Here is a 26,238-nt window from a genome sequence, read left to right as displayed (position 1 = left end):
GTAAATGAACATATGCATATTTGACAGATCAGAGCAACGAAAAACGCGACAAATTTACCTCTCTCAGATCATACAAATGACTAACGCGACAAGTGAACATCAGATACATAAGTGCAACGACTCAAGCGAAGTCACTCGTGCACTGTAACATAACACTCATCCCGGATTTTGCAATTGCATTCTTTCTTTATGAATATGTACAAATCTAATTCTTGGATTTGTTACGAAAGAGTGTTGTTTAACAATCAAGAATAAAAGTTACTGCCATTAAAACGTCCACGTGTACAAATAAAACTTTTTATGACGGAAGTTTAATATTGAACACAAAACTAAAAACAAAAAGTGAAATTTGTAATAAAGTAATGTCAACAAAATACCCGCACTACAAAATGAGGTTTTATGTCCTCGTTATCCACTTAAGTGGTAATATAATTTGTGTTTCTAAACTTTTGGATCTTAATTATTTACAATCCAAATGTTAAGACATGTCGCATTTCAAATATTTTATATGAGCAGTATATGTCATATCCGTACATTATACATGGTTCACTACTCTTTCGGCAAATATAAGACGACGCTGGTTTAAAGCCGGTTTAACAAAATGTATACCATCCACAGAGAGAGTTATTCATGCATGTGTTCTAGATAATAGACAAATGATAACAAATTGATAAACATATTCACTGGGGAATTTATCATTTCTGATTTTGGAAACACGAAATTGAAACTGTTTGATCAGGCTTTCGAAATATTGCCTCGGAGTAGTCAGGTTGCTGTTGCATGGGGAAGGAGGGGAATTTACTTCGTCAAAGTCACCGATGTTCCTTTTATGCAGTATACGTCACTGAAGTTTCTTCATCCATGTCTGGGTATTGCCCAACATCATGATATTCTGTACATCTCATCAGGGATAGAACTGTTCCGAAATAGTTTGGATGGCTGACAGGTGGACAAGAAGTATAAGTACACTGTACAAAACACCATCATATTTGAAAAGTGATAACAATTGTCTTTTTATGGGTATAGATACCGATTTTATCACATTTTCAACAATAATTATCATAAAATTAGAAAAAAATGTTCACGAAATCATAAAGTCACACTGAAGCAATAAACAGTTGTTTTTTTTATTAAATATATATTTGTTGACACTATAAATGACTTTAAATGTGAATACAACACACACTTTTGAGACAGATTTTATTAATATTACATCGGCTTCATTCAAAAATACATGATTTGAAAGGCACCACGTAATGTTTGATAATCAGAATGCTTACTACTCGGATATGTAAACACACCTTGTGTTGATTAACGGTAAACATTCGCTTTGTGTTGATTAACGGTAAACATTCGATTAAGACATTTTCGCATTGATAAAATTGTGTTGAATATAGAAAGTTATAAAACTCGAAGCCACCGCAAGCTTCAAAGTGGAAAACATCTTAAAGCTTTGAACACATCAAATGTTTTAACTGTATCCGGGTTTTATAGACGAAAGACGTCCCAGCGGTACATAAACCGCTTACCTACCTGTTTTAATTATATCCCCATATTTTGATTTGATTATGAGATAAAGGGACGTGTTTTACATATCCCGATGAACCATTCTGTATTCAATTTTTAACTCGAAAATATTAACTTTTCTTCATTTAAAAATGCGTAATGGCGTTAATATTTTGTGCAAATCGTATCGAGCTTCTTTTTCTTTCGTCATGGTCCAAGTGACGTAATAGGTTGGCACCGATGTAAACGATATGCCATTCGATAAAAATAATTTAATCAAGAAAGAAACTTAATGCATACACCTGCGTATAGAAGTCCGTAGTTGCCTTTAGAATGTTAATATTGTAATATTGCAGGTAATTTTAGTCTTCAATGTAGGAATTATAAGTACCATTCATCATTTGTCTGCGTTTCAACGACGTTTGATCTGTACAGAAATTTACGTCTAAAGAACGCCGTCGTTTTTTTCCCGACAGTTCATTCACCGATTAAATGCAGACAAAAGCTATTCAATTATTAAATATTAATTAATTTACACATATTTATTTCTGTTGGCAAGTACACTTTATCAAAATACACAATACAATAGATATCAGACTAGATACGAAAGAAGTATTAATCGTTATACTGTATTTATGAAAACAAAACATGTTTATAAAAAAAATGCTTAATGTATTTAATCTGAAAAACTATATGAATAATGAATTGCAACAGAAAAGAGTAATGAATGTTCTGGAACAGACATGTAAAAAGCCTGGAAATAGTTCCTCTGAATCAGCTTCAAGTCTGCCAGTCTGTCGCATTGCAGTAGCTGCGCGCGGCACCTTATTGATTCCTCTCCTTCCAGATCAGACGATGTCCTTCCTATAAGTTGCACACTACATCGTCTGGCGCAGGACATTAGACATTTGCTGCTGCCTTTTCAAGGATTTTACCTGCAAATTATTGTAAAAAGGTCTGATAGTCAGGCAGACTGCATCGGATCTGAATTATTCTGAAATTGTGTGGGTTCTTGAATATTTGTGGAGGAGAAATACTGGTTATTAATAATATTGCTTTATTGGGCATTCGATATATTCTTTGGTAAGTTCATGGTTGTTTTACTTTTATTTAATTATTTGTGTTCAAGACGTTATTGTTTGTGTCAATTATTATTTGGTTAGTTTATTGTTGTTTTACTTTCATTTAATTATTTGTGTTTAAGACGTTATTGTTTGTATCATGAACAAAGAATTATAAATTAAAAATCATTTTATATTAGATTATATCATATATATATACAATAATACCGTCTTCATTTGGAGTAAATAATTAAAACAACCAATACTATTCACGTATAGGGTATTCATGTTCATATATAACCAGTGTTATTTAAAGTTGAAAAGATACTCTTGTTATATTTTCTCCCTTTTTGCAATCTCATCGTTACATTTTCTTTGTCGCTGTAGTATCCAAGAACGTGTCATATCCAAGATGGCGGAGGAAGGATCTATCCCCGTTCGAGAAGAAGAGGAAATGAGCCCCATGCCGGAACGGGAGGAGGTGGAGTCCATGCCGGATGCGGAGGAGGTGAGCCCAATTCCGGAAGTGGAGGCGGTGAATCCCGTACCGGAAGAGGAGGCGGTCAGCCCCGTGCCAGAAGGGGATGAGGAGAGCCCCGTACCGGAAGCGGAGGCAGTGAGTCCCGTACCGGAAGAGGAGGAGGTGAGCCCCGTGTCGGAAGGGGAAGAGGTGAGCCCCGTACCGGAAGAGGAGGCAGTGAGTCCCGTACCGGAAGAGGAGGAGGTGAGCCCCGTGCCAGAAGGGGAAGAGGTGAGCCCCGTACCGGAAGAGGAGGCAGTGTGTTCCGTACCGGAAGGGGAGGAGGTGAGCCCCGTACAGGAAGGGGAGGCAGTCAGTATTGAACCAGAAGAGGAAGATGTCAGTCCCGTGACAGAGGGGGAGCAGGTGTAACCCTTAACTGACTGTGATCACCGAAGGAAGTGGCCCCTCTACAGTTTTGACAGAACCGACATTGGTTTTAACGTTAATTCTGCAACCCGGGCATTGCTTCTTATTTGTATATCGATATCAAGGCAATTGTTTCTACACATTTCTTTAAGTTAATATAACCATGAAAACCCGCATAAGATGTGCTGTTTTCTCAAGCGGACTAGTTATACAATTAATTCTATCTGCTAAATGATGTCTGTAATGTGAATCGATTACCGTTGATCTTACTTTGTGCTGCATCTGTACATGTTTTGCACATAATTGGCCATGAATCTCCACTCAAAATTCTACAAAAAATCGGATATAGATGTATAACGTGCATACAGTATGTATCTGCAGTAACTGAACTTATTTGCGAAAATAAGAAATAGCGTCATATTATGACATTGCTGTTTTCTGAATTCGGTATTTAAAACAAGTTCAATGACATTATGAAATACCATTTAGTAATGCATGCCCGATTGGCAATAAAAGTAGTAAACTATTTTATGTCCGTTGAATAATGTTAGAGAAGTATCATGCGTGGGTGAATGATTAGTGATATAGAATTAGAATATTAATGTTCTGTTTGCTTGATTATGTTAGAGAATTGTACATGTTCATGTTTGCTTGACTTAAATTATAAGAAATTAATGTGTGTTAAAAATTAGTTGATGAATTGATTTCTATATCTACCATGTCTGTGTGCTCATAATTAAATAACTAAGATTGTTATGTGCTAGTTAAATGAGTAAATCTATATTACATGAAACATTTATGTGCTTGATAAAAAGTTATTAAACATTTGCGCTTGATGAATGAGTTTCTAGCATATCATGTATTTGTACTTCGTGTTAAAGTAAACAAAAAAATGCTTAATACATTATGGAGACATTGCGTATTTTTTTTAATTTAAGAGCATAATAAGTTTTGTTTAATAGCAATTTACTAAATTCCTGTTAGAAAAAGAGTATGTATTTCATGTATGATTAATCAAAGCATATGGGTATAAATTTGACACATTGTATTATGTGAATATTGTTTAATAGGTATTACTGCATCTATAAGAAACCATGAAAGATATGTGTATATACTATTTGCCCAATGAGAAAATATGAACTGGTGTTTTTTCGGATGTCTTGATTTACAGAAGATCTTGTTAGGAACACAAGGTTACCTTCCAGCTTCCTGAATATTATAACACGGTATTCAGTTTCTTACCACATTAATCAATGTTGTGATTTCATTTTTGACTCTTGTTGCACCAATGGTTGTGAATTGTTTATATTGTTAATTTTATTAAATCTTTCTCCATTGTCTAGACAATTTTAATAAATATTTCTTAAACAGACATCTTCTGATCAGATTACATTACTGCAAGGTAAAAAGACATTAGAGAAAATATTGTGTTTGTGTTAAATATAGATCAAGTTTGTCGTGAAAAACTGAGAACAGACAAAGCTCAAACCTTGGCGAGGGAATTGGGTTTATGTACATTTGACATTCATAAAGCAAGCTCCAAAGTGGAAAAATCTCAAAGCGTTGAACAACTCAAATGTTTCTAACTGTTTCTGTGCTTTGCAGGCGAAAGACGTCCCGGCGGTACATGAATCGCTCACTTCCTGTTTTAATTATATTCCCATATTTTGATTTTATAATGAGATAACGTGACATGTTCCCGATGAACCCTTCCGTATTCAAATTTAAACTTTAAAAGTAATAACAGTATTTCTTCATTTAAAAAAGCGCAATGGCGTTAATATTTTGTGCAAATCGTATCGAGCTTCTTTTTCATTCGTCATGGGCCAAGTGACGTCATAGTTTGGCACCGATGTTAACGATATGCCTTTCGACAAAAATAAATTTAAAAATGAGACTTAATTTATACAACTGCATAATTATAGAAGTGCGTAGTTGCCTTTAGAATGTTAATATTGCAGGTCATTTTAGTCTTTTATGTAGGAATTTTAAGTATCATTGACCATTTGTCTGCGTTTCAACGATGTTTAATCTGTACAGAAAATTACGTCTTAAGAACGCCGTCGTTATTTTTCCAACAGTTCATACACCGATAAAATGCTGACATATGATATTAAATTATTAAATATTAATTAGTCTACCATATTTTTTTCTGTTTGCAAGTACACTATATCAAAATACACAATACAATAGATATCAGAAAAGGATTGAAACGAAAGAAATATTGATTGTTATACTGTATTTGTGAAAATAAAACTTATTTATTAAAAATACATACATATTTAATCGCAAACACTGTATGCAAATTGAATTGCAACAGAAAAGAGTAATGAATGTTCTGGAACAGACATGTTAAAAGCCTGGAAATAGCTCCTCTGAATCAGCTTCAAGTCTGCCAGTCTGTCGCATTGCAGTAGCTGCACACGGCACCTTATTGATTCCTTTCCTTCCAGATCAGACGATGTCCTTCCTATAAGTTGCACACTACATCGTCTGGCGCAGGGCATTAGACATTTGCTGCTGCCTTTTCAAGGATTTAACGTGCACACAATTGTAAAAAGGTCGGATAGTCAGGAAAACTGCACCGGATCTGAATTATTCTGAAATATTGTGGATTCTTGAATATTTGTGGAGGAGAAACACTAGTTAATAATATTATTGCTTCATTTGACATTCGATATTCTTGGGTAAGTTCGTGGTTGTTTAAATTTTATTTAATTATTTGTGTTTAAGACGTTATTGTTTGTATCATGAACAATTATTAGATTATACCATTTATTACAATAATACCGTCTTCATTTGGAGTAAATAATAAAAACAACCAGACGTGAGTACTATTCACGTACCGGGTATTCATGTTTATATGTAACTAGTGGTATTTAAAGTAGAAAAGATACTCGTGTTATATTTTCTCCCTTTTGCAATCTAATCGTTACATTTTCTTTGTCGCCTTAGTGTCCAAGAACTTGTCAAATCCAAAATGGCAGATGAAGGATCTAGCCCTGTTCGAGAAGAAGAGGAAATGAGCCCCATGCCGGAACGGGAGGAGGTGGAGTCCATGCCGGATGGGGAGGAGGTGAGTCCGATTCCGGAAGTGGAGGCGGTGAGTCCCGTACCGGAAGAGGAGGCGGTCAGCGCCGTGCCAGAAGGGGATGAGGTGAGCCCCGTGCCGGAGGGGGAGGCGGTCAGCCCCGTGCCAGAAGGGGATGAGGTGAGCCCCGTGTCGGAAGTGGAGGCGGTGAGTCCCGTGCCGGAAGGGGAGGAGGTGAGCCCCGTGCCGGAAGGGGAGGCAGTCAGCCTCGTACCAGAAGAGAAAGATGTCAGTCCCGTGACAGAGGGGGAACAGGTACAGCCCTTAACTGACTGTGATCACGTGAAGGAAGTGGCCCCTCTACCGGAGTGTAGTCTGAACGTTGAGGACCCTTGTACCGAGTGCAACGCTACCGGAGAGAACTGGGTCTGTCTCGTCTGCTACCAGGTAATTACGTTAAGGAAGTGGTCAGAGTAAGGTCTTAACGTAGGGGATCTGTATAAAAAGCGCAACGCAACTTTAGAATTCTAGGACTGTCTCCATTGCTTCAAGGTAATTACATATAGGAATGGCCCTTTTATCGTAATACGCGTTGAATTTAGAGAACGCTTGTACCGGAGAGATATGGTTCTGTCGCGTCTGTTTACATGTAATGGAACCTCGTCTGATTTAATAATTGATTGTAGAATTGTTTTGTGTACCAAATGTTTGAATATAGAACATACTACAAAATGAATTGACAAAAGTAATACTATGCTAAAAAACAATATGCTATCACTATTCGGAGTTGTATTTCCTCAATTATTATATTGTATTAAAACAGAAGTTGTCGAGCTATTTAAAAGCAACAAAAAGACATTTTATATATTGATCTGCAAAGTCTTCTACTAAAACTAACTATATCATTGTGATTTAAAAGCAGCAACTATGTAGACATGTTTTCCCTTAAACGGAATAGTTTTTAACAATAAAACAACAGCAGATTATTTGTCTTAAACAAACGAATTCCTTGAGTTGTTATGAAAACTAATTCGATAAATTGACATTATTTCTAAACTGACCGTATTTATTTTATGTTTTAATATCACATAGGACGAACTGTTTCAAATCATTATTTTCACATAGAGTCCGTCTCCTCAAGGAAAAGAGTTACTTTTTCATAACATAGCTATCTATTTGTTGTGGCAGGTGTTTTGTAGCCGCTACGTGAACAGTCACATGGTGAAACACGGGGAGGATGCTGACCACCCTGTTGTGTTGAGCTACGCAGACCTGTCCGTCTGGTGTTATAAGTGCGAAAACTATCTCGATAATGAGGTTTGTTAATATGTGCTATTTAAGAATCTTAGACTTCGGTAAAAAACGACAATTTTTTCCTACTGATTTTTTTAAACACGGGGACAATTATTTCTGGTGTATTTTTTTCGACAAAGGTGGACACTATTCCCATGTTTTTATTTCCACTAAAGCGGACAATTGTTTCAACATTGTTTGTATTTCGACACGGGTGGACAGCTGTTCCTGTTTGTATGATGTTTTCAAAACAGGGGAAGAATTTTCATTCAAGATTTTCGCCAAAGACGTAAATTTTGTGTTCCTATATGATGACAATTTGTGGAGTTGTTGTTCGACACAGACGGATATCGTGTTTTATGTTATTTTGACAGACCCGACATTGGTTTTAACGTTAATTTGGCAACACGGGCATTGCTTCTTATTTTTATATCGATACCCAGGCAATTGTTTCAACACATTTCTATAATTTATATAACCATGAAAACTCGCATACGATGTGCTGTTTTCGCAAGCATGACATGATGAAATACCATTAAGTTATGCATGCTCGAGTGGTAATAAAAGTAGGAAACTATTTTATGTCTGGGCTGATACCATATACAAAGAAGATTATATTATATTATTACACATGCCCTTCGTTCTTTTGAATGTTGTTGGGTTAAGCGTTAGTTCTTACAACATTGCCATTTTGTTGCAGGTCTTGACACCTATCAAGAATGCTGCACACAAGAGCAAGTTCGGTTCTGAGCTGTGAAAGCTGTGTCTGACCATCCTTAGAACGATATTTCAAAACATCTTTTATGTAAATTGCACTTTTAATTGTAAAAGCTTTAATTGTAAAATTATCACGTGCCACTGCTTGCAATAAATGTGATACATTGCTTTTAAACATTTTATTGGGTGATCAATTGTATCTGTACCGTTTCAACTGGGAACCGTGATTCCGTTGGTATACATAGTGCTTAATTTAAAGCACACTTATATTATTTAAGATCCGCTTAATTAATGTTGACAGAATCGAACATATTGTATTTATGTGAATTTGCATAATGCAAAGTTAACATAATAAAGTAAACTGGAATTTGACTCACGGGAGTTCGTTCAGCGTGCATCCATTTGTGCTGGATTAATTATTTTAATAAGATTGCATATCAATAGCTGTGTGCTCCAATGATGTCAGAGAAACGGATATACATGATTAGTAATCAATTATATAAAACTGCTTTGTTAAAACATTAAACCAAAACTGTTTATAAGATTAATTTCAATCGGAAATGTCGAGGTTTGTCTGATGAATGTCAATCAGTTATGTTAAATCAGAGAAACCAACGTAAGTATGTTTGCATCCTTTGTTTACGGTCAAGAAACAACCAACCACGTCTGTGCATTCTCGGTTCATTTAAGTTGTATGAACTACTGTTTGCTTAGGGTTTAGAAAAATAACGAAATGTGTGCTTGAAAGTGTGATATAAAAAGATGTATGCATGCTTAATTAATAACATTGTATCTCACATGTCTATGTTTATCTGTTACAACAATACATATCTGTCCGCATGTGTTGAATAAAGTTAAAGAAGATATCATGAGTGAGTGATTTGTTAGACAATTTTACATGTTTATGTGTGCTTGACTTAAATTATAAGAAACTAATGTGTGTTAAAAATTAGTTGATGAATTGATTTCTATTTAGAATTTTCCATGTAAGTGTGCACATAAATGAGTAACTAAAATATGTGCTAGTTAAATGAGTATATTTCATGTGTGCTTGATAAATGAGCTACTATCATATCATGTATGTGTACTTAATGTTAAAGAAAAGCACAATATTCCTATGTATACTTGATCAATAAGCGAGAAACTGACTTTTTTTATAGAGAATATTGATTTTTTTTATAATGTTTTTAAAGAATTGTACTAAATTCCTGTTAGAAAACGAGTATGCATTTCATGGAAGATTAATCAAAGCATATGTGTATAAATGAAACAAATATTGTATAACTTGAATATTGCTTAATGAGTATTAGTGCATCTATAAGAGACCATGAAAGATATGTGTATTTTGGTGATTTTTTCTGATGTCTTGATTTACAGGCAATCTTACTAGGAATGCAAGGTCACCTTACAGCTTCCTGAATATTATTACCCGGCATTCAGTTACTTACAGCATTCAGTTACTTACCGCATTGATCAATGTTGTGATTTTATTGTTGAGTATTGCTGTACCAATGGTTGTAAATTGTTGATGTTGTAATTGTAATTAAATCTTTCACCATTTTCTAGACATGTTTAATAAATATTTCTAAAACAGACATCTTCTGATCAGATGACATTACTGCAAGGAAAAAAGACATTAGGGAAAATATTGTAATTGTGTTAAACAAATATCAAGTTTGTCGCGAAAAACTGAGAACAGACAAAGCACAAACTTTGGCAAGGGTTTATGTATATTTTACATTCATAAAGCATTTACTTCTTGATAATAAGCACAACTGATTCAAATGGGAAGGTCATATTTGCATAAAAAGCTATGAAATATGTACTACAAAACTTTTTTTCCCAAAAAGATGCCATACAAAAAACATGCCAAAGTTGTACAATCTATAATAGTGATAGAAAAATACAATGTATACAATGTATTTCTTCACCAACCCATTTATATTCTTAGTTTTCATCTCAATAACTATACCTTGGCTGAATTTTGTCTGTTTTCATTTGGACTTCTTTATTTGCATTTATTATTATTTTAATATGGGTACAACCAACTTCAATATCCCTTTAAAGCTAAAATTGACATCTTTTATTTGTCTAGAAATTCTTCACATATTGATTTGATGGTCTCGTGTTTCACTGTTAACATTGAACACATTTAGAATACAGAATTGTAACAGCTCAAGAAAGAAGATGGTGTCATCTGGATCAATATTTTGTGTGTGAAATTAATTGTGCATGCATTTAAATTAAACAGTGCACTGTTGATTTGTGATTTAATAAAAGTATTAAATTAGAAAGGTTTCTTCAGTTTTTTTATATGAAAATGAATAATAACATTTTAATTGCTTAAGCTGATATCATTGTTAGTATTTTCAAAGAGATCAATTTATACTTGTTTTATTTTTAAAGCGACATATCAATATCATGTTATTTTACAAAAGAATGTACCACTCTTATTTGATAGATGGATATTTGCATGAAAAGATGGAAATTGCATTCTGTCTATTTGCTACTCTTATTTTTGAATTTTTGGCAAAATTATCTTATGGGCGATGAAATGCAAAATATACATATATTTAAGGAAACAACGTATAGTATAATTTGTAACAAATGTATTTAGAACATATCAGTAATTGCACAATAAACTTTGTAACATGTCATAATATCTTTACAACAATAGTATGTTCAAGTTATATTCTCAGAAATTTGACAAACACAAAGAAATCCACAACAGTTTAAAACCATCAGACAAGTAATATCAACTAAACAGACAGCCTATCATAAGGTACATTCACAACAATGTGAAATTGACATGTTAACAACATGTGCAAGACAAATTGTATGCAGTAGCAATAACCTAATAAAAAAAAGTTTTAGCATGAAAGCAAAAAATGCTCCAGTCATGTTAAGGAAAAAGAATATATGAATTAGGAATCTGCTCTTTATATATAAACATAAGGAAATCAGCTATCAAACAAATTGACAGGATTCTCAAACACTCTAATCTATAAATTAACATTTTATATCAACTTTCCATATGTATAAAACAAAACAACAACCAAAATGTGTAGAAAACAACAGGTAAGTTCTATTTGTCAGTATTACTATCACAGAAATAAATACTAATGCAATCTATGTACATTTCTTGCTACATTTGTATATGCAACAGAAATGCTCAGTAAAACTAATAATTACTATTTACAAATAACCTCAGAATAGGTATCACAAATAAATATTGTCAAAATTTCTTTTATTTTCTGTATGCAAAATATTTTTTTCAATATAGAACATTTGTATTAAATAGTGGAGACTTCAGCAGCACCATTAGGAGGGAAGACTTTATTATATCATGCAGTCCTTCAGTAATGGCAAATAACACATTGCACTAGACAAGACGCAGGAGTACACAACAAACAAACAACAATGAATAGAAATGAAGTCACCCATTTGGAACTGTTAATGCGAAGAATTGCAGTTCAAATGGGTTCAAGGAGTCATTATCGCACACTTGGGCCAGAATTGTTTATGAAACATTAAAATGTGAATAAAACTTCACCTCATAGCATTAAGACTCAAATTAATAGCGATAAAGAAAATGCATATCAAAATCTTTACCATTTAACTACATGAGGGTTGGATACCTACCAGAAATAAAATCAAACAAGTTTTGACTACATCTCCTCTTTGAACAAATATGAATATTGTAACAACCATATCAAAACAATGAGTAAAGGACATTTACATGATGTTTGCATCTTTTACAAACACTCGCTTATATTGAAGATACATATTGACATCTTTTAAATACTTAAAAAAAAATCAATAGACACAAAAAATCATGCTTCTTTTGTTTTTAACAAGCACATGACATAATCTCAAGTCTAGAAAGAACATAATAATCGCAACACTATTCATGAGACTAGATTGTCAGCATATTTGATAGGAACGTAAGAATCCCAAAATTTGAATTAACTCATAAAAACAACTAAACACAGATTTTATCATTATATACTGTACACTGTCTACTTACAGTAACAGCTTTTGTCTATGTTGTCTACAACTACAATGTTTTAGTCCAATCTATAATCTATGAAACAGCTGTGCACAAAAAACGAGTATAGTTATGACTCAATCAAAGATAAAAAATGTTTGTCAGCATAAAAAAGTTCCTTCAACATTGCCAACAGGCCAATGGCATCTCTCAAGCATTTTGATTGGTCGTTCACATACTCACACACTCTGTCCACCTGCGTTCTGATTGGCTGATACTTCTTGTTGGTTTTGATTGACAGCAGATTATTCACATCCAGTTTCACAGCTGGTACTGAGGAGGCGGGGTCTGCGGGTTTAAGGCGGAGACTGCTGTCACCTGCTATTTGGAGGCTGCAGAAAGCAACAAAGGCTCGGCTGCAGACGCGGAATCTGAAACCAAAAAACATGAGACTTAAGAAACAAAGAAATAAAAGTGTGTATGCCAATACAACACTGTATACAAACTTAAACTTCTTTGTCTTTAAAATTGCATACAACTTGCAAGCATATAATCATTTAGCCTATTAACTTATACAAAACTAAACAACATTTAAAACTCACAAACATGTACAGCGCATCAGACATCAATTAACACTTACTTTCACAACAGGAAGTGTTTTCATTTGCAAAGAAAGTAAACATTTGTTCTGCACGCCCATACACAATGCAAGTTTGCAAACAGAGATACAGAAGAAAAGTTTGTCATTCTATAGTTTGCCATCATGAACCTGACAATCTGACCTTCATGCATGAAGTTTGCAAGTACCGTTTTGATAACAAAAAACTTTTCATACTGTTATCAATTAAAATATATGCAAGAAAATCTCTAACTAACTGTTACATGTTATGAATCTTGTTCAACACATGCATCAACTATACTGTGTAAGAGATAGGACACCATTCAACCAAAAAATTAATCCCGAAAAGATTTCACCAGTATAGGATTAATGTTGACGGAGCTATATCTCCACAATTCAACAACAATACAAAATGAAATTTATCCCAATAGATTTCACAAGAATCATGTAAATATTAACAATCTACACATCACACTGCAACAATCACAGCAGCCGCCTTACCTCTCTGACAGCTGTGACTTCCTGCCCAGCCCAATTGCCCCTAGCAGCCCCTCAGATGCCCTGTCCTCCCCAAACCCCTTCACACGGTTCATGAGCTTCCTGATGAGCATCACGCAGGTCACGGTGTCCCGCCCGTGGTCGATCTGACGCAGGATCAGGTCCACTGCCTGGAACCACCACAGTAGCAGCTTGCTCTCATTGTCGGAGCTGGAACATCACAGAATGCATGAATATTGAGACTGTTGAACATGTGTGTGAGAAATACATTTCTAAAATTGTTTATTATCTTTCTATTAAAGTTTTTAGTGCATTTGTAATAAAAACAATACAGCACATTCTAGTGCAAAAATGAACTTTGATAAATATTTTTTGTTGTGAGTTGCTTGTGGGTTTTCTCCAATAAGAATTCACGAACAATAGACCATTTCTAAAGAAAGTTTAATATAACAAGGGCTGTTTGTAAAACATGCATGCCCCCCATATGGGCTGTCAGTTGTAGTGGCAGCCATTGTGTGAATACGTTTTTTGTCACTGTGACCTTGACCTTTGACCTAGTGACCTGAAAATCAATAGGGGTCATCTGCCAGTCATGATCAATGTAACTATGAAGTTTCATGATCCTAGGCAGGGTGTTTTTTTTGGCCTGATTTTATAGCCGAAATTCGACTATATTCCCAATCGCAAAAAGTATACTTTTTTCTTAACCAAATTTTCAATTTTCTAAGTATAAAAAGGGCACATAATTTTGCCAAAATGCACGCCAGAGTTATCTAACTTTGCCCGCCCAGTTCCCTCATGATAGTAAGTAAGTGTACCAAGTTTGAATGCAATAGCTTTGATACTTTATGAGAAAAGTGGACCTAAACACAAAACTTAACCAGATGCCGACGCCAAGGTGATGACAATATATAGCTCATAACTTTTTTTTTCAAATGACCTTGACCTTTGACCTAGTGACCTGAAAATCAATTGGGGTCATCTGCGAGTCATTATCAATGTACCTATGAAGTCTCATGAACCTAGGCATAAGCGTTCTTGAGTTATCATCCTGAAACCATTTTACTATTTCGGGTCACCGTGACCTTGACCTTTGACCTAGTGACCTGAAAATCAATAGGGGTCATCTGGGAGTCTTGATCAATGTACCTGTGAAGTTTCCTGATCCTAGGCCTAAGCGTTCTTGAGTTATCATCCGGAAACCATTTGGTGGACGGACATACAGACGGACCGACATGAGCAAAACAATATACCCCCTCTTCTTCGAAGGGGGGGATACAAAGGCATAATTAATATTGAAGCAACATACATATAGATTCTACATATTTCTGTACAAATTTCAAAAAAAAAAAAAAAATCCAGTCTCAAAATTGTAAACCCCTTTTATAACATACACTTTAAACACCTCATGATTTAAGTTCGGGGGGGGGGGGGGGGGGGGGGGGGGGGAAAGAAATGACATGGTTAATGAATAGGGTAAGATCGACCACATTTAGACTTACATCTAGAACTTTATGATACAGGTAGATCAAATAATGGGTATGGAAAATAAATAAAACCATATAAAATCATGATGAAATGTATTTTCAATTATATAGCTTGAGAATGGTGCTAACCAAATCTATCGTTTCTATTGCGTGGCAAAAACATCAGGAAATGCCCAATAAATTGCAGTCACAATCATGTCAAATACATTCACATAATATGCAATGTTCACAAACCTTTCATGAGCTTGCTAATAATCTTTCGAAGAATAATACCTGATTTTTGTTTTGAATGTTAAGAATTTTTACTTTACGCTGTTTAAGCAAATTATTTGAAATTGAATGAAATCTGGATATGCCTAGCCGGATGGGCACAGGCATGCACATATACTGAATAGCCATTTTGTCAGCTGTATCAAGCTTGACTGCAAGTGGACTCAAACAAATCATCATGCTCTTTGCTTAACCTATTTATTTCAGCTTTCCTGTATCAATAGCCCAAGGCTTAATGAAACTCCCTCGAGTCTGTTTCCTGAGAAGAACTAGTTCTTAGTGTCTTTGACCAAAGAACAGTCCCAAAATCTGATTCATACCTGTAATCTTCCTGTTCTTGGTGGGCACCATATCCACTACACCATGACGACTTCAAAAATATGTATAAGATTTACCCTAAACATATTTAAATATGAGTCGCGTTCTGAGAAAAATGGGCTTAATGCTTGTGTGTAAAGTGTCGTCCCTGATTAGCCTGTGCAGTCCGCACAGGCTAATCAGGGACAACATTTTCCGCCTAAACTTGATTTTCGGTAAGAAGGGACTATCTTGAAACTAAAAATACCATAAAAGCGGAAAGTGTCGTCCCTGATTAGCCTGTGGGGATTGCACAGGCTAATCTGGGACGACACTTTACGCACATGCATTAAGCCAAGTTTTCTCAGAACGCGGCTCATATCATCTCATCATACATACCATGGTTTTGCCCTCTCTGTCCAATCACAAACCATCTCAATGACGCCTTGCTGCTCGGACAGCGTTTGTCTGAGGGGCACCTGCTGAAGCAGGAACGAGTACAGCAGGAGGAACGAGGACTCATTGAGACACGCCATGAAGAACTCAGTCAGGTTCAACTCTGGGACCTGCAGCGCTGACAGGATGTGGCTCCAGGGGTCTACTGTCTGAACTCTGTTGGTACCTGCAACAGTACTGATGTTAAAAAAATACAAGAGGGCCTGAAAGGCCCAAAGTCGCTCACCTGAGATTCAAAGGAACTGACCTGTTCTGTGCAGCCCAAGATGTCATTAGAACAATATGTTCTTACCAACTTTCATGACTAGTGAACAGGGTACCCTAGCAGCCACGTTTTTCAACATACCAGAACCATTTTCATACACATCCAAGATATCATTTATCATTTAAACAAATATACTGACAAAGTTTCATGAAGATTCATAAGTCCATATAAAGAAAAATGCCCTGCCCACTGGTGGCCATGTTTTTCAAGCAACTGGAACCACTTTCGAACTTGTCCAAAATATCATTGGGACAAATCTTCTGACAGAGTTTCATGATGATCGTACAATAAATATGGCTTCTAGAGTGTTAACAAGGTTTAACTATAGCTATATAAGGAAAAATGCCACTCCCCCTTGGCGGCCATGTTTTTCCACCAACCGGAACCATTTTTGAACTCATCCAAGATATCATTGGGACAAATCATCTGACTAAATTTCATGATGATCGGACAATAAATGTGGCCTCTAGAGTGTTAACAAGGTTTTACTAAAGCATGATATATAGCCGTATTAGAAAAAATGCCCTGCCCCCTGGTGGCCATGTTTTTTAAGCAACCAAAACCATTTTCGAACTCATCCAAGATATCATTAGGACAAATCTTCTGACCAAGTTTCATGAAGATCGGAAAATAAATGTGGCCTCTAGAGTGTTAACAAGGTTTTACTACAGCCATATAAGGAAAAATGCCCCGCCCCCTGGCAGCCATGTTTTTCAACCAACCAGCATCATTTTTAAGCTCGTCCAAGATATTATTGAGGTGAATCTTCTGACCAAGTTTCATAAAAATCGGACAATAAATGTGGCCTCTAGAGTGTTAACAAGATTTTACTATAGCCATATAAAGCCATATAAGGAAAAATGCCCCGCCCCTTGGCAGCCATGTTTTTTAAGCAAACTTGACCATTTTCGAACTCATTCACGATATCATTGAGACCAATCTTCTGACCAAATTTCATGAAGATTGGACAATAAATGTGGCCTCTAGAGTGTTCATAAGGTTTTACTATAGCCATATAAGGAAAAATGCCCCGCCCCGTGGCAGCCATGTTTTTCAAGCAAACGTAACCATTTTCGAACTCATCCAAGATATAATTGAGACCAATCTTCCGGCCAAATTTCATGAAGATTGGACAATAAATGTGGCCTCTAGATTGTTAACAAGGTTTTACTATAGCCATATAAGGAAAACTGCACTGTCCCCTGGCGGCCATGTTTTTTCACCGACCTGGACCATTTTCGAACTCGTCCGAGATATCAATGAAACCAATGATTTGACCAAGTTTCATGATGATTGGGCAAAAAATTGTGACTTCTAGAGTGTTCACACGGTTTCTCTATAGCTATATAAGGAATACTGCCCCCTGGCGGCCATGTTTTTCAACGGACCGGAACCATTTTTGAACTCAACCAACATATCATTTAGACAAACATTTTGACAAAGTGACATGAAGATTGGGCATCAAATGTGACTTCTACATTGTTCACAAGGTTTTTCTTTTTTTTTACCTAGTGACCTAGTTTTTGACCCAGCATGACCCAGATTCGAACTCAGTCGAGGTATCAATGGGACAAATGTTCTGACCACATTTCATGAAGATCAGACAATAAATGTGGCCTCTATAGTGTTCACAAGGCAAAATGTTGACGACGGACGACGCACGACGGAAAAAAAGCGATCACAAAAGCTCACCATGAGCACGTTGTGCTCAGGTGAGCTAAAATGGGCAAAAAGCCTTAAAGGGCTCACCTGAGACCCAAAGGAAGTGAACTGTTTTGAGCAGGAATTGTTCACAAGGTTTATAAGAAAACTGCTGCTAGCAATGTTTTTTTAAACAAATCCCAATCATTTCTAAACTCAGCTTAGTAATAATAATGTGACTTCTGGAGTGTTCACAAGCTTTTTATTTAATTTGACCTAGTGACCTAATATTTGACCCAACATCAGCCAGCTCAGATTAATCAGAAATATTGTAACAAATGTCATCATAAAGTTGAGCAAAAACAAAATGCAGCCTCTAGAATGTTCATAAACCTTTGTTTAATTTGACCTAGTTTTTGATCCCAGATGACCCAATTTTGTTAGTATAAAACACCTTTTTTAAGGCACAGTAAATAAGCATAGTTTGAGGAATAAAGAAATCAAAATCAGGAGGGATTAAGAATATATCTATCACAGGTAAACAAACATCTCTATGTATTACATTGTGTTCTTACTCTATTGTGTAGACTTATTTTTTTAAACATAACACATGCATTATGACACTTATTATTAAGAAGGAGTATAATCCATTTGAATATTGTCACTTACTCTAAAATTGTAATTCTTTCATGTTTTGAACATCCACTCCAAATAATTAAACATTTCTAAACAGGACCATTATCATGAAATTGTGTGTAGTAAATTTTAAATACTGAAATTCTCTACCTGGCACAAAAGACAACTCAATACAATGTTCCACTATTCGGACCATGTAGGTAAGCGAAGCTAAATTCCTCGACGCAGCCCGTATGCATGGCGACAGAAGGATGGTTTGTGGTGATTCACGCAACCAGTCCATGATGACCTCCATTATGACCTCTGACCCCTTGTTGTCAGGGTTACTGTTGTTTAGGAGACTGAGAATCTCTTTCACCATGTCTGTGCTCTCCTCTATCTGGGTGCGAGTGTCCACCACTGCAAGGTTCAAATGTTTAATACTAATCAGTGGGATGAACAATATGAAAGGCATATGTGTATTTTATATTGTTGCAGCAAAACAAAAAATATACATATATTTATTTATACAAATATATAGTTCTTCTTTCATTGATTAATGGATCAAGCCAGTGTCTTGAGGTTAACACCAATCATGCAATAAAATAATTTCTGATAAACTGATTATATTACCTTATTTCAGGGGAATGTTTGAGTATAAATCAATGATCAACATAAATGATCTTATTCTGGCAGGATAGTCTTTTGGCAGGAAATGATGGTGTTTTTTTATAATATAAGTGGCATTCTGGGAATATGGGACTTATTGCATGTGTGTAAAGTGTTTCCCAGATTAGCCTATGCAGTCCTAATCAAAACCACACTTTCCCCCTTAATGGTTTTTCGGAGAGACTTCCTTTACATGAAAAAGACCAAATAAATGAAAAGTGTCATCCCTAAAAGCCTGTGTGGACTGCACTGGCTAATCTGGGATAAAATGCACATGCATTAAGCCTAGTTTGCCCAGATCGTGACTCATATAATATCTACCTGCTGATTCCACAGTCTCTATCTGGGTGAGCAGGTTGAGTACAACTGTACTGAGGGAGGCCGGGTTCATGTCCTGGAGGTACGTAAACTGACAGATCAGGGAGGACAGACAGTGTAGGTAGCCCAGCCGCTTAGTCGTCCATTCCTCTGTCAACATCGCCGACACACTCGTGTTGAAGCCTGCAGCTGTCTCAGCTATTCTGTAACAGTAATTGTATCTGGGTGTTGAAACGTTTCTACCCAAAAAGCAAAAGAAATGACTTTAATACTGGTCTTAGCAAGTCTAAAGAAGGTTTTTCTGGAGAAACCAAAGGTTTGACACTTCTGAAAGAAATAAAAAGTGCAATACATCTTTCATGGTTTGGACATTTGTTCAAGAAGATATATAATTGAGAAACTTGATATACAAACCCCAACAATTTTGACTTTAAGTCTTTCTTAAGTACCTTAATAATAATTTTTAAAATTGTAACAAAAGTACATTCTCGTAATCAGTCATTGAACCAGTAAATGTCTAACCTTAATCCAAGTACTTCTATAGATGTTCTTGACAGGAGAAGCCATTTTGGATCACATGACTGCAGTAACCATGACGATGCCCTTTTGAAGTCATTGGCTGACAGATGCTTCCATTCCAGAACTTGGGCTTGAGTCATCACATCTTGAATTTCTGGGCTCTGCAAAAAAACATTTAAAGGCATTTTTTTAATTGAACTTTGATTTCAATCGCAGATTATTATTATCTATACCACAATCCATGAAGCCATGATATAAATTTAAAAAAAACAACAAATCAATATAAAAAAAAAATTAAATTACATTCATCAAAATGCAATTCATTTAGTAAACAATAAGAGCATAATTATATTGTTGTTGTATCTCTGCAACTAGTACATTTTAAAACAGTATATAGTTTAATTTACTCTAAGATGCTCGATAAAATCCACAGACAAGTATTTCTAACAAATCCTTAAAACATTCAATAATATCCCTGTATGCACCGAAGATTCACCTCTATATGTTTCCTTTCAGAAAAGGCCTGTATCAAGAGCAGAAAGAAGCATCCCTCAAACTGGACTAGCCTGTTGTGGTCATAGTGCGTCTCGTAGAACTCCATCACTTGCTTCCAGCCCACAGCCGCCATGATGTCTGTCACCAAGTTGAAACCCATGCTGCACCCAGTCTCCTTCAACTGTAATTATATGAGCCCAGTTTTGGTAAATCTGGGCTTAATGCATGTGCGTAATGTGTCGTCTCAGATTAGCTTATGCAATCTGCACAGGCTAACCAGAGATCACACATTCCAGTGGAGAGTGTTGTTCCAGATTAGCCTGTGCAAACTGCACAGACTAATCCAGAATGACACTAAAGGAACTGTTATGTATAATGATCACTTCAGTCATGATAAACCCCGCCTACCATGTTGTATTGCTGCATGCCTATCGCTGTATCTGTGTACTATTAAACTAGCCATCAAACAGACCGGTGTTCTCGCGTTGTCTTAAACCCACATACACAACAATTGGCGACGAGGATTGAGCAGAGTTTTTATTTCGGGAATTTTATCCTTTCTTTCAAAATGAAGTATTGTGCTTAAAATTCTGGATATTACATCTGTGATAATCATGGCAACAGCGTTAATAGGAAGCATTAATCCGTTTGAAGGTAACACGGAAACGTGGACTTCTTATCAAGAACGCCTGGAGCAATATTTTATTGTGAACGATATTGCAAATGAAAAGAGAGTGGCTGGATTACTTACCCTCCTAGGGGAAAGGACATATTGTCTTCTCAGGAGTTTAATGTCGCCAGCAAAGCCGTCGGAGAAGACGTACAAGCAACTGTGTGATTTGCTTAGCACTCCCCTTAGTCTAAAACCGCTGATCATTGCCGAACGTTTTCGATTTCATAAACGAAATCAGGCGACAGGGGAATGTATCAAGGACTATGAAGCAACATTAAGGAAGTTGGCGGAATTTTGTAACTTTGGCGACAACCTTAACGACACATTAAGGGACAGATTCGTTTGCGGTCTTCATGAGGAAACAACACAAAGGAAGTTGCTTTCAACAGTTGACCTAACATTCGCTAAAGCAATAGAAATTGCGACTGCTATGGAAACAGCGACCAAGGACGCCGCAGAACTTCTGTCATCGGCAGCTACCGGGAGTGTTCACCGGATTGCTAACCGTAAACACACAAAGACAAGACCAAGGCCTAAAAGGGAAACGGTGCAAGTTACTTCCAAACCCAACTGTATTCACTGTGGGAAGAACAACCATGTGTCACAAAAATGTCTGTTGAAAAATGCCGTATGTCACTTCTGCAAGACAAAAGGACACATTCAAAAAATATGTCTAAAATGAAACACGTCAATGCAATGAACACCACAGATAATGACAATGTTTTGATTATTTATTCTGTGAACCATGGAGATAACAAAATAACAGAGTCACCTGAAATTGACGGACATATATTCAGAATGGAAGTTGACACAGGATCGGCAGTGACATTAATGTCGGATATTGATTTCCGAAAACGGTTCGGAAAGGTACCACTAGATCCCGCGAAATCAGTACTTAAGACGTACTCCGGGGAAATCATTAAACAAGTAGGTACCAAGGTTGTAACAGTAAAGTACAATGGACAATAAACACAATTTTGGCTTTGTGTGGTTCAAGGCACTGGTCCTATATTGTTCGGGAGAGACTGGCTAACGGCTATCAAATTAGACTGGCAACGCATTATTCCCGTAAACATGATCAAAAGAGATATTGTTCAAGACAGACTAAACACAATTTTGAAAAACAATGCAATTGTTTTCGATGAAGGTATCAGAAAAGTGAAGGACATAAAAGCCAGGTTAACATTGAAAGAAGACACGTCACCCAGATTCTTGAAAGCAAGGACAGTTCCATACTCTATGAAATCGAAAATAGAGCGTGAACTCGACAGCCTTGAAAGGCAAGGTATTATTTTGAAGGTAAATACCAGCAGATGGGCGATGCCAATCGTTCCAGTATTGTAAGGCAACGGACAGGATGTTCGAATTTGCGGAGACTTTAAAGTGACAGTCAACCAAGCACTTAAAGTTGACAACCCCCTACCAAGGATCGAGGACATCTTCACGAATCTGTCACACGGACAGAAATACTCGAAACTGGATCTTCGCCAGGCGTATCTCCAACTTGAGGTCGACGACGACAGCAAGGAATTGTTGACCATTAACACTCATCAAGGGCTGTATCGGTACAACAGATGTGTGTACGGAATATCGTCACTTCCCGCAATCTGGCAACGCACAATTGACCAGATACTTCAAGGAATACCTGGAGTGCAATGCATTCTTAAAGACATGATCGTGACAGGGGACAGTAATCAGTCTCATTTGGATAACCTCGAGAAAGTGCTTTGTCGTTTGAACGAGTTTGGTTTAAAACTAAACAAAGACAAATGTGTATTCTTTGAGGATAGAGTTACGTATTGTGGACACGAGATCGACAAAGATGGATTATGGAAGTGTAATGACAAGGTGCAGGCTGTGATTGACACACCCACACCTAAAGATGTTACTTGTTTAAGGGTGTATCTCGGTGTTCTCAATTACTACCACAGGTTTCTGCCGAATCTCGCGACTGTCATTAAACCACTAAACGAGATGCTTGAAAAAAATTGTAAGTTTATTTGGTCAAAAGAATGTGAGATCGCGTTCCAAAATTCAAAAAAGCTGATCACTTCTGAGCTTGTGCTTACGCATTATAACCCAGATCTACCTGTTAGACTAGGAATATCGGGAATACTGTCTCATGTCATGACAGACGGTTCTGAAAAACCTATTGCTTTCGTGTCAAGGTCATTACGCAATACCGAGCTAAGATATGCGCAGATTGATAAGGAAGCGTTGGCTATATTCTGGGCAGTAAAGGAATTCTACCCATACCTGTAAGGTCGGAAATTTTGCCTAGTAACGGACTGTCAGCCGCTGTTATCAATCTTCAGTCCAAGCAAAAGCATACCTGCAACAACTGCTGCGCGCGTACAAAGATATGCTTTGTACCTATCCGGTTTTGATTACGACATAGAGCACAAATGCACAAAACGACATACAAATGTTGATGGGTTGTCCAGACTACCCACGCCGAATCATAATCATAACTCTAATGATGTAGAAGAAATATTCTACACTTCACAATTCAAGCAACACCCTGTAACAAGTTCGCAAATTAGCCGCGAAACGCAGTGCGAGCCAGTAATGTCACGCGTCTTAGATAAGTAAAAAAGGGCTGGGCTTCAAACGCTAATGACCCAGTACTAAAAAGCTATTATTTCCGCCGAAACGAGATAACACTTCATCGTGGGTGTCTGATGTGGGGAAATAGGGTAATCATTCCCATTAAACTAAGAACGCGTGTGCTCAATCTGTTACATGCTAGCCATCCGGGAATTGTAAAGATGAAAGGACAAGCTCAGAGCAATGTCTGGTGGCCGGGAATTGATGCCGACATTGAAAGTCTGGTCAAACGTTGTAATGGATGCGCAATGCAACAGAAGTTACCAGCGCATGTCCAATAACATCCGTGGGAACGGCCAAGCTCTAGCTGGGAGCGAATACACGTAGATTTCACGGACCCGTTTCTAGGATGAATGTTCTTAGTCATGGGGGATGCTCACTCTAAGTGGCCTGAGGTCATTGAAATGAATACAACGAACACAGAAAGAACAATTCAAGTCATGCAAACCGTATTTGCAAGATATGGGTTACCGAAACAAATTGTTTCTGACAATGGCAGTACGTTTACATCTGAAAGCTTCCAACTGTTCATGAAAAGAAACAGAATTCTCCATATAAAGACTGCGGTCGCTAAGCCATCCACAAATAGTCTTGTGGAGCGCTTCAATTCTTCTTTCAAATCTAGCATTCGCGCAATGAACAGCGAAACGGATGACCTTTACCAGAAACTGAATTGCTTTTTGCATACATATCGTAACACGCCGCATTCTACAACCGGCGAAACACCAGCAAAATTGTTCTTAGGTCGTGATTTGCGAAGTAGGATAGATTTGCTTAAACCTGATACTAAGCAGCATGTGAATGACCGACAAATGAAAATGTCAGTTCCGGACAGAAATAAATTTCGCGAACTAGATTTAGGTCAGAGTGTCCTTGCCCGAGATTTTAGGCCTAACTCTAAGGAAAAATGGATAAAGGGCACTATTGTTTCACGCGACAGACCACTTATGTACAAAGTGGACATCGGTAATACAGTGTGGAGAAGGCACATTGATCAGCTTCGCGCTACAGACGTGCAAAACGCTTCAAATGAAAATGACACAATCCCATTACCGTGCGAACCACTATCTGTCGAACCACGAGACTCCGTGTCATAGCCAATTAATGTCAGACCACCCAGTACTAATTGAGAACAAAGATAAAAATGATAATGATTCTCAAAATGATCCTCTGGTTTCAAATGAGCAATTAACTAAGGAGCGTCGGTATCCATTTAGAAACAGGCGACAGCCTGAACAACTGTCTTATCAGTAGTAATTTGTAACTGATCAGATTAATTGCTGCAGTACTTTTCCTCGGACATTTTGGTACTTGTGAATGCTAACGAGCTGTAAGAAATTTATATCATTGTGTAGTAACGATATATAATTATGGACAATTAATGCGTAATTTCACAGTAATTAGATAAGAACACTGAATGAATTGATATTTGAACAAGAAATGTTATGTTTGAAAATGATTATTCATATTATTTTTTAAATGTATTATGAATTGATTTTTTATGAATAATTATATTATCAACACATTTAAAAGGGGAAAATTGTTATGTATAATGATCAAGTCAGTCATGATAAACCCCGCCTACCATGTTGTATTGCTGCATGCCTATCGCTGTATCTGTGTAGTATTAAACTAGCCATCAAACAGACCGGAGTTCTCACGTTGTCTTAAACCCACATACACAACAGGAACATGCAGATTTCCCAGAACAAGGGTCATATTCATGTGTATACGTGATTATTCAGACCTGGCAGGCATTTCTAAATGATAACATCCTAAAACCATTCTTATTATTCTGTATTCTGTCATTAACAGAGCATGCTTGAAATGTGCTACAGACACTGACTGCCCCATGACTTATGTTTTAACACTGACAAATCCACTAAATATTATACAGTGGGAAAAAAGGGCAATTATTCAGGCAAAATTGCTTGCAAAAGTTAGATTTTCTTTCTACTATCATGTACACATCAAGGTTATTAAACTTTAAAAGTTTGAGTGAGATTTTCTGAGTAGTTAAAGGGGAGTTTCAAACACAATTTAAGGAGTATATATTTAAAGAGTAAAGAGAGACAAAGGGGTCATAATTCTCTCAAAGCACGTCACAGCCAAAATCACTTTCTTTATAATCATCTACACATTATGTTCACTCAACTGAAAAAGTTTATGCAAGATCCAACTTTTAGTTGGAAACACAAATTTTGGGATTCAATATTCTATAGTGGAAAAACAGACAAATTCTGCCATAACTAATCGCAGACAAAATTCCTTTCTTAAACATCATGTACATTTCAATTGTGAAAGTTTCAGTGAGATTCAACCAG

At 36.6% G+C, this 26,238-nt stretch overlaps 3 protein-coding genes across 4 annotated transcripts in view; 2 read left to right on the top strand and 1 right to left on the bottom strand.

The window, feature by feature from the left end:
- The first annotated feature begins 2,372 nt into the window (after positions 1-2,372).
- Positions 2,373-4,793, top strand: LOC127878199 (histone-lysine N-methyltransferase 2D-like). 2 transcript variants are annotated; one of them, XM_052424698.1, is made up of 3 exons: positions 2,373-2,589; positions 2,955-3,291; positions 3,373-4,793. In XM_052424698.1, the coding sequence occupies exons 2-3, from the start codon at positions 2,980-2,982 to the stop codon at positions 3,457-3,459; spliced, it is 399 nt and encodes a 132-aa protein (XP_052280658.1). In that variant the 5' UTR covers positions 2,373-2,589; positions 2,955-2,979; the 3' UTR covers positions 3,460-4,793. The 2 variants fall into 2 exon arrangements, with proteins under 2 accessions (XP_052280658.1, XP_052280650.1); XM_052424690.1 differs by having other exon boundaries at positions 2,955-4,793.
- A 1,129-nt stretch (positions 4,794-5,922) lies between these two features.
- On the top strand, positions 5,923-10,791 carry LOC127878189 (histone deacetylase 6-like). The gene is made up of 4 exons (XM_052424677.1): positions 5,923-6,143; positions 6,412-6,934; positions 7,676-7,804; positions 8,481-10,791. The coding sequence occupies exons 2-4, from the start codon at positions 6,437-6,439 to the stop codon at positions 8,535-8,537; spliced, it is 684 nt and encodes a 227-aa protein (XP_052280637.1). The 5' UTR covers positions 5,923-6,143; positions 6,412-6,436; the 3' UTR covers positions 8,538-10,791.
- A 300-nt stretch (positions 10,792-11,091) lies between these two features.
- LOC127878112 (ectopic P granules protein 5 homolog) overlaps positions 11,092-26,238 on the bottom strand; it is a 44,105-nt gene continuing 28,958 nt past the window's right edge. The window contains exons 28-34 of the mRNA XM_052424537.1: positions 20,636-20,815; positions 20,143-20,300; positions 19,624-19,823; positions 18,805-19,053; positions 16,056-16,278; positions 13,606-13,812; positions 11,092-12,916 (exon numbers count right to left, since the gene is read on the bottom strand). Coding sequence (XP_052280497.1) covers positions 12,616-12,916; positions 13,606-13,812; positions 16,056-16,278; positions 18,805-19,053; positions 19,624-19,823; positions 20,143-20,300; positions 20,636-20,815 — 1,518 coding nt within the window. The 3' untranslated portion in view covers positions 11,092-12,615. The remainder of the gene's footprint in view (positions 12,917-13,605; positions 13,813-16,055; positions 16,279-18,804; positions 19,054-19,623; positions 19,824-20,142; positions 20,301-20,635; positions 20,816-26,238) is intronic.

The sequence above is a fragment of the Dreissena polymorpha genome, chromosome 1, assembly GCF_020536995.1.
Source record: "Dreissena polymorpha isolate Duluth1 chromosome 1, UMN_Dpol_1.0, whole genome shotgun sequence".
Classification (NCBI taxonomy): Eukaryota; Metazoa; Mollusca; class Bivalvia; order Myida; family Dreissenidae; genus Dreissena; species Dreissena polymorpha.
The sequence above is the reverse complement of the archived record's forward strand: the minus strand, read 5'-3'. Positions and strand labels throughout refer to the sequence as shown.

What these genes read in the sequence shown, in the direction of transcription:
- LOC127878189 (XM_052424677.1), top strand. Translation starts at nt 6,437, where the DNA reads ATGGCAGATGAAGGATCTAGCCCTGTTCGAGAAGAAGAGGAAATGAGC. An exon ending in TCTGTCTCGTCTGCTACCAG is followed by an intron (nt 6,935 to 7,675) that starts GTAATTACGTTA and finishes TTGTTGTGGCAG; the next exon opens with GTGTTTTGTAGCCGCTACGT. An exon ending in AAAACTATCTCGATAATGAG is followed by an intron (nt 7,805 to 8,480) that starts GTTTGTTAATAT and finishes ATTTTGTTGCAG; the next exon opens with GTCTTGACACCTATCAAGAA.
- LOC127878199 (XM_052424690.1), top strand. Translation starts at nt 2,980, where the DNA reads ATGGCGGAGGAAGGATCTATCCCCGTTCGAGAAGAAGAGGAAATGAGC.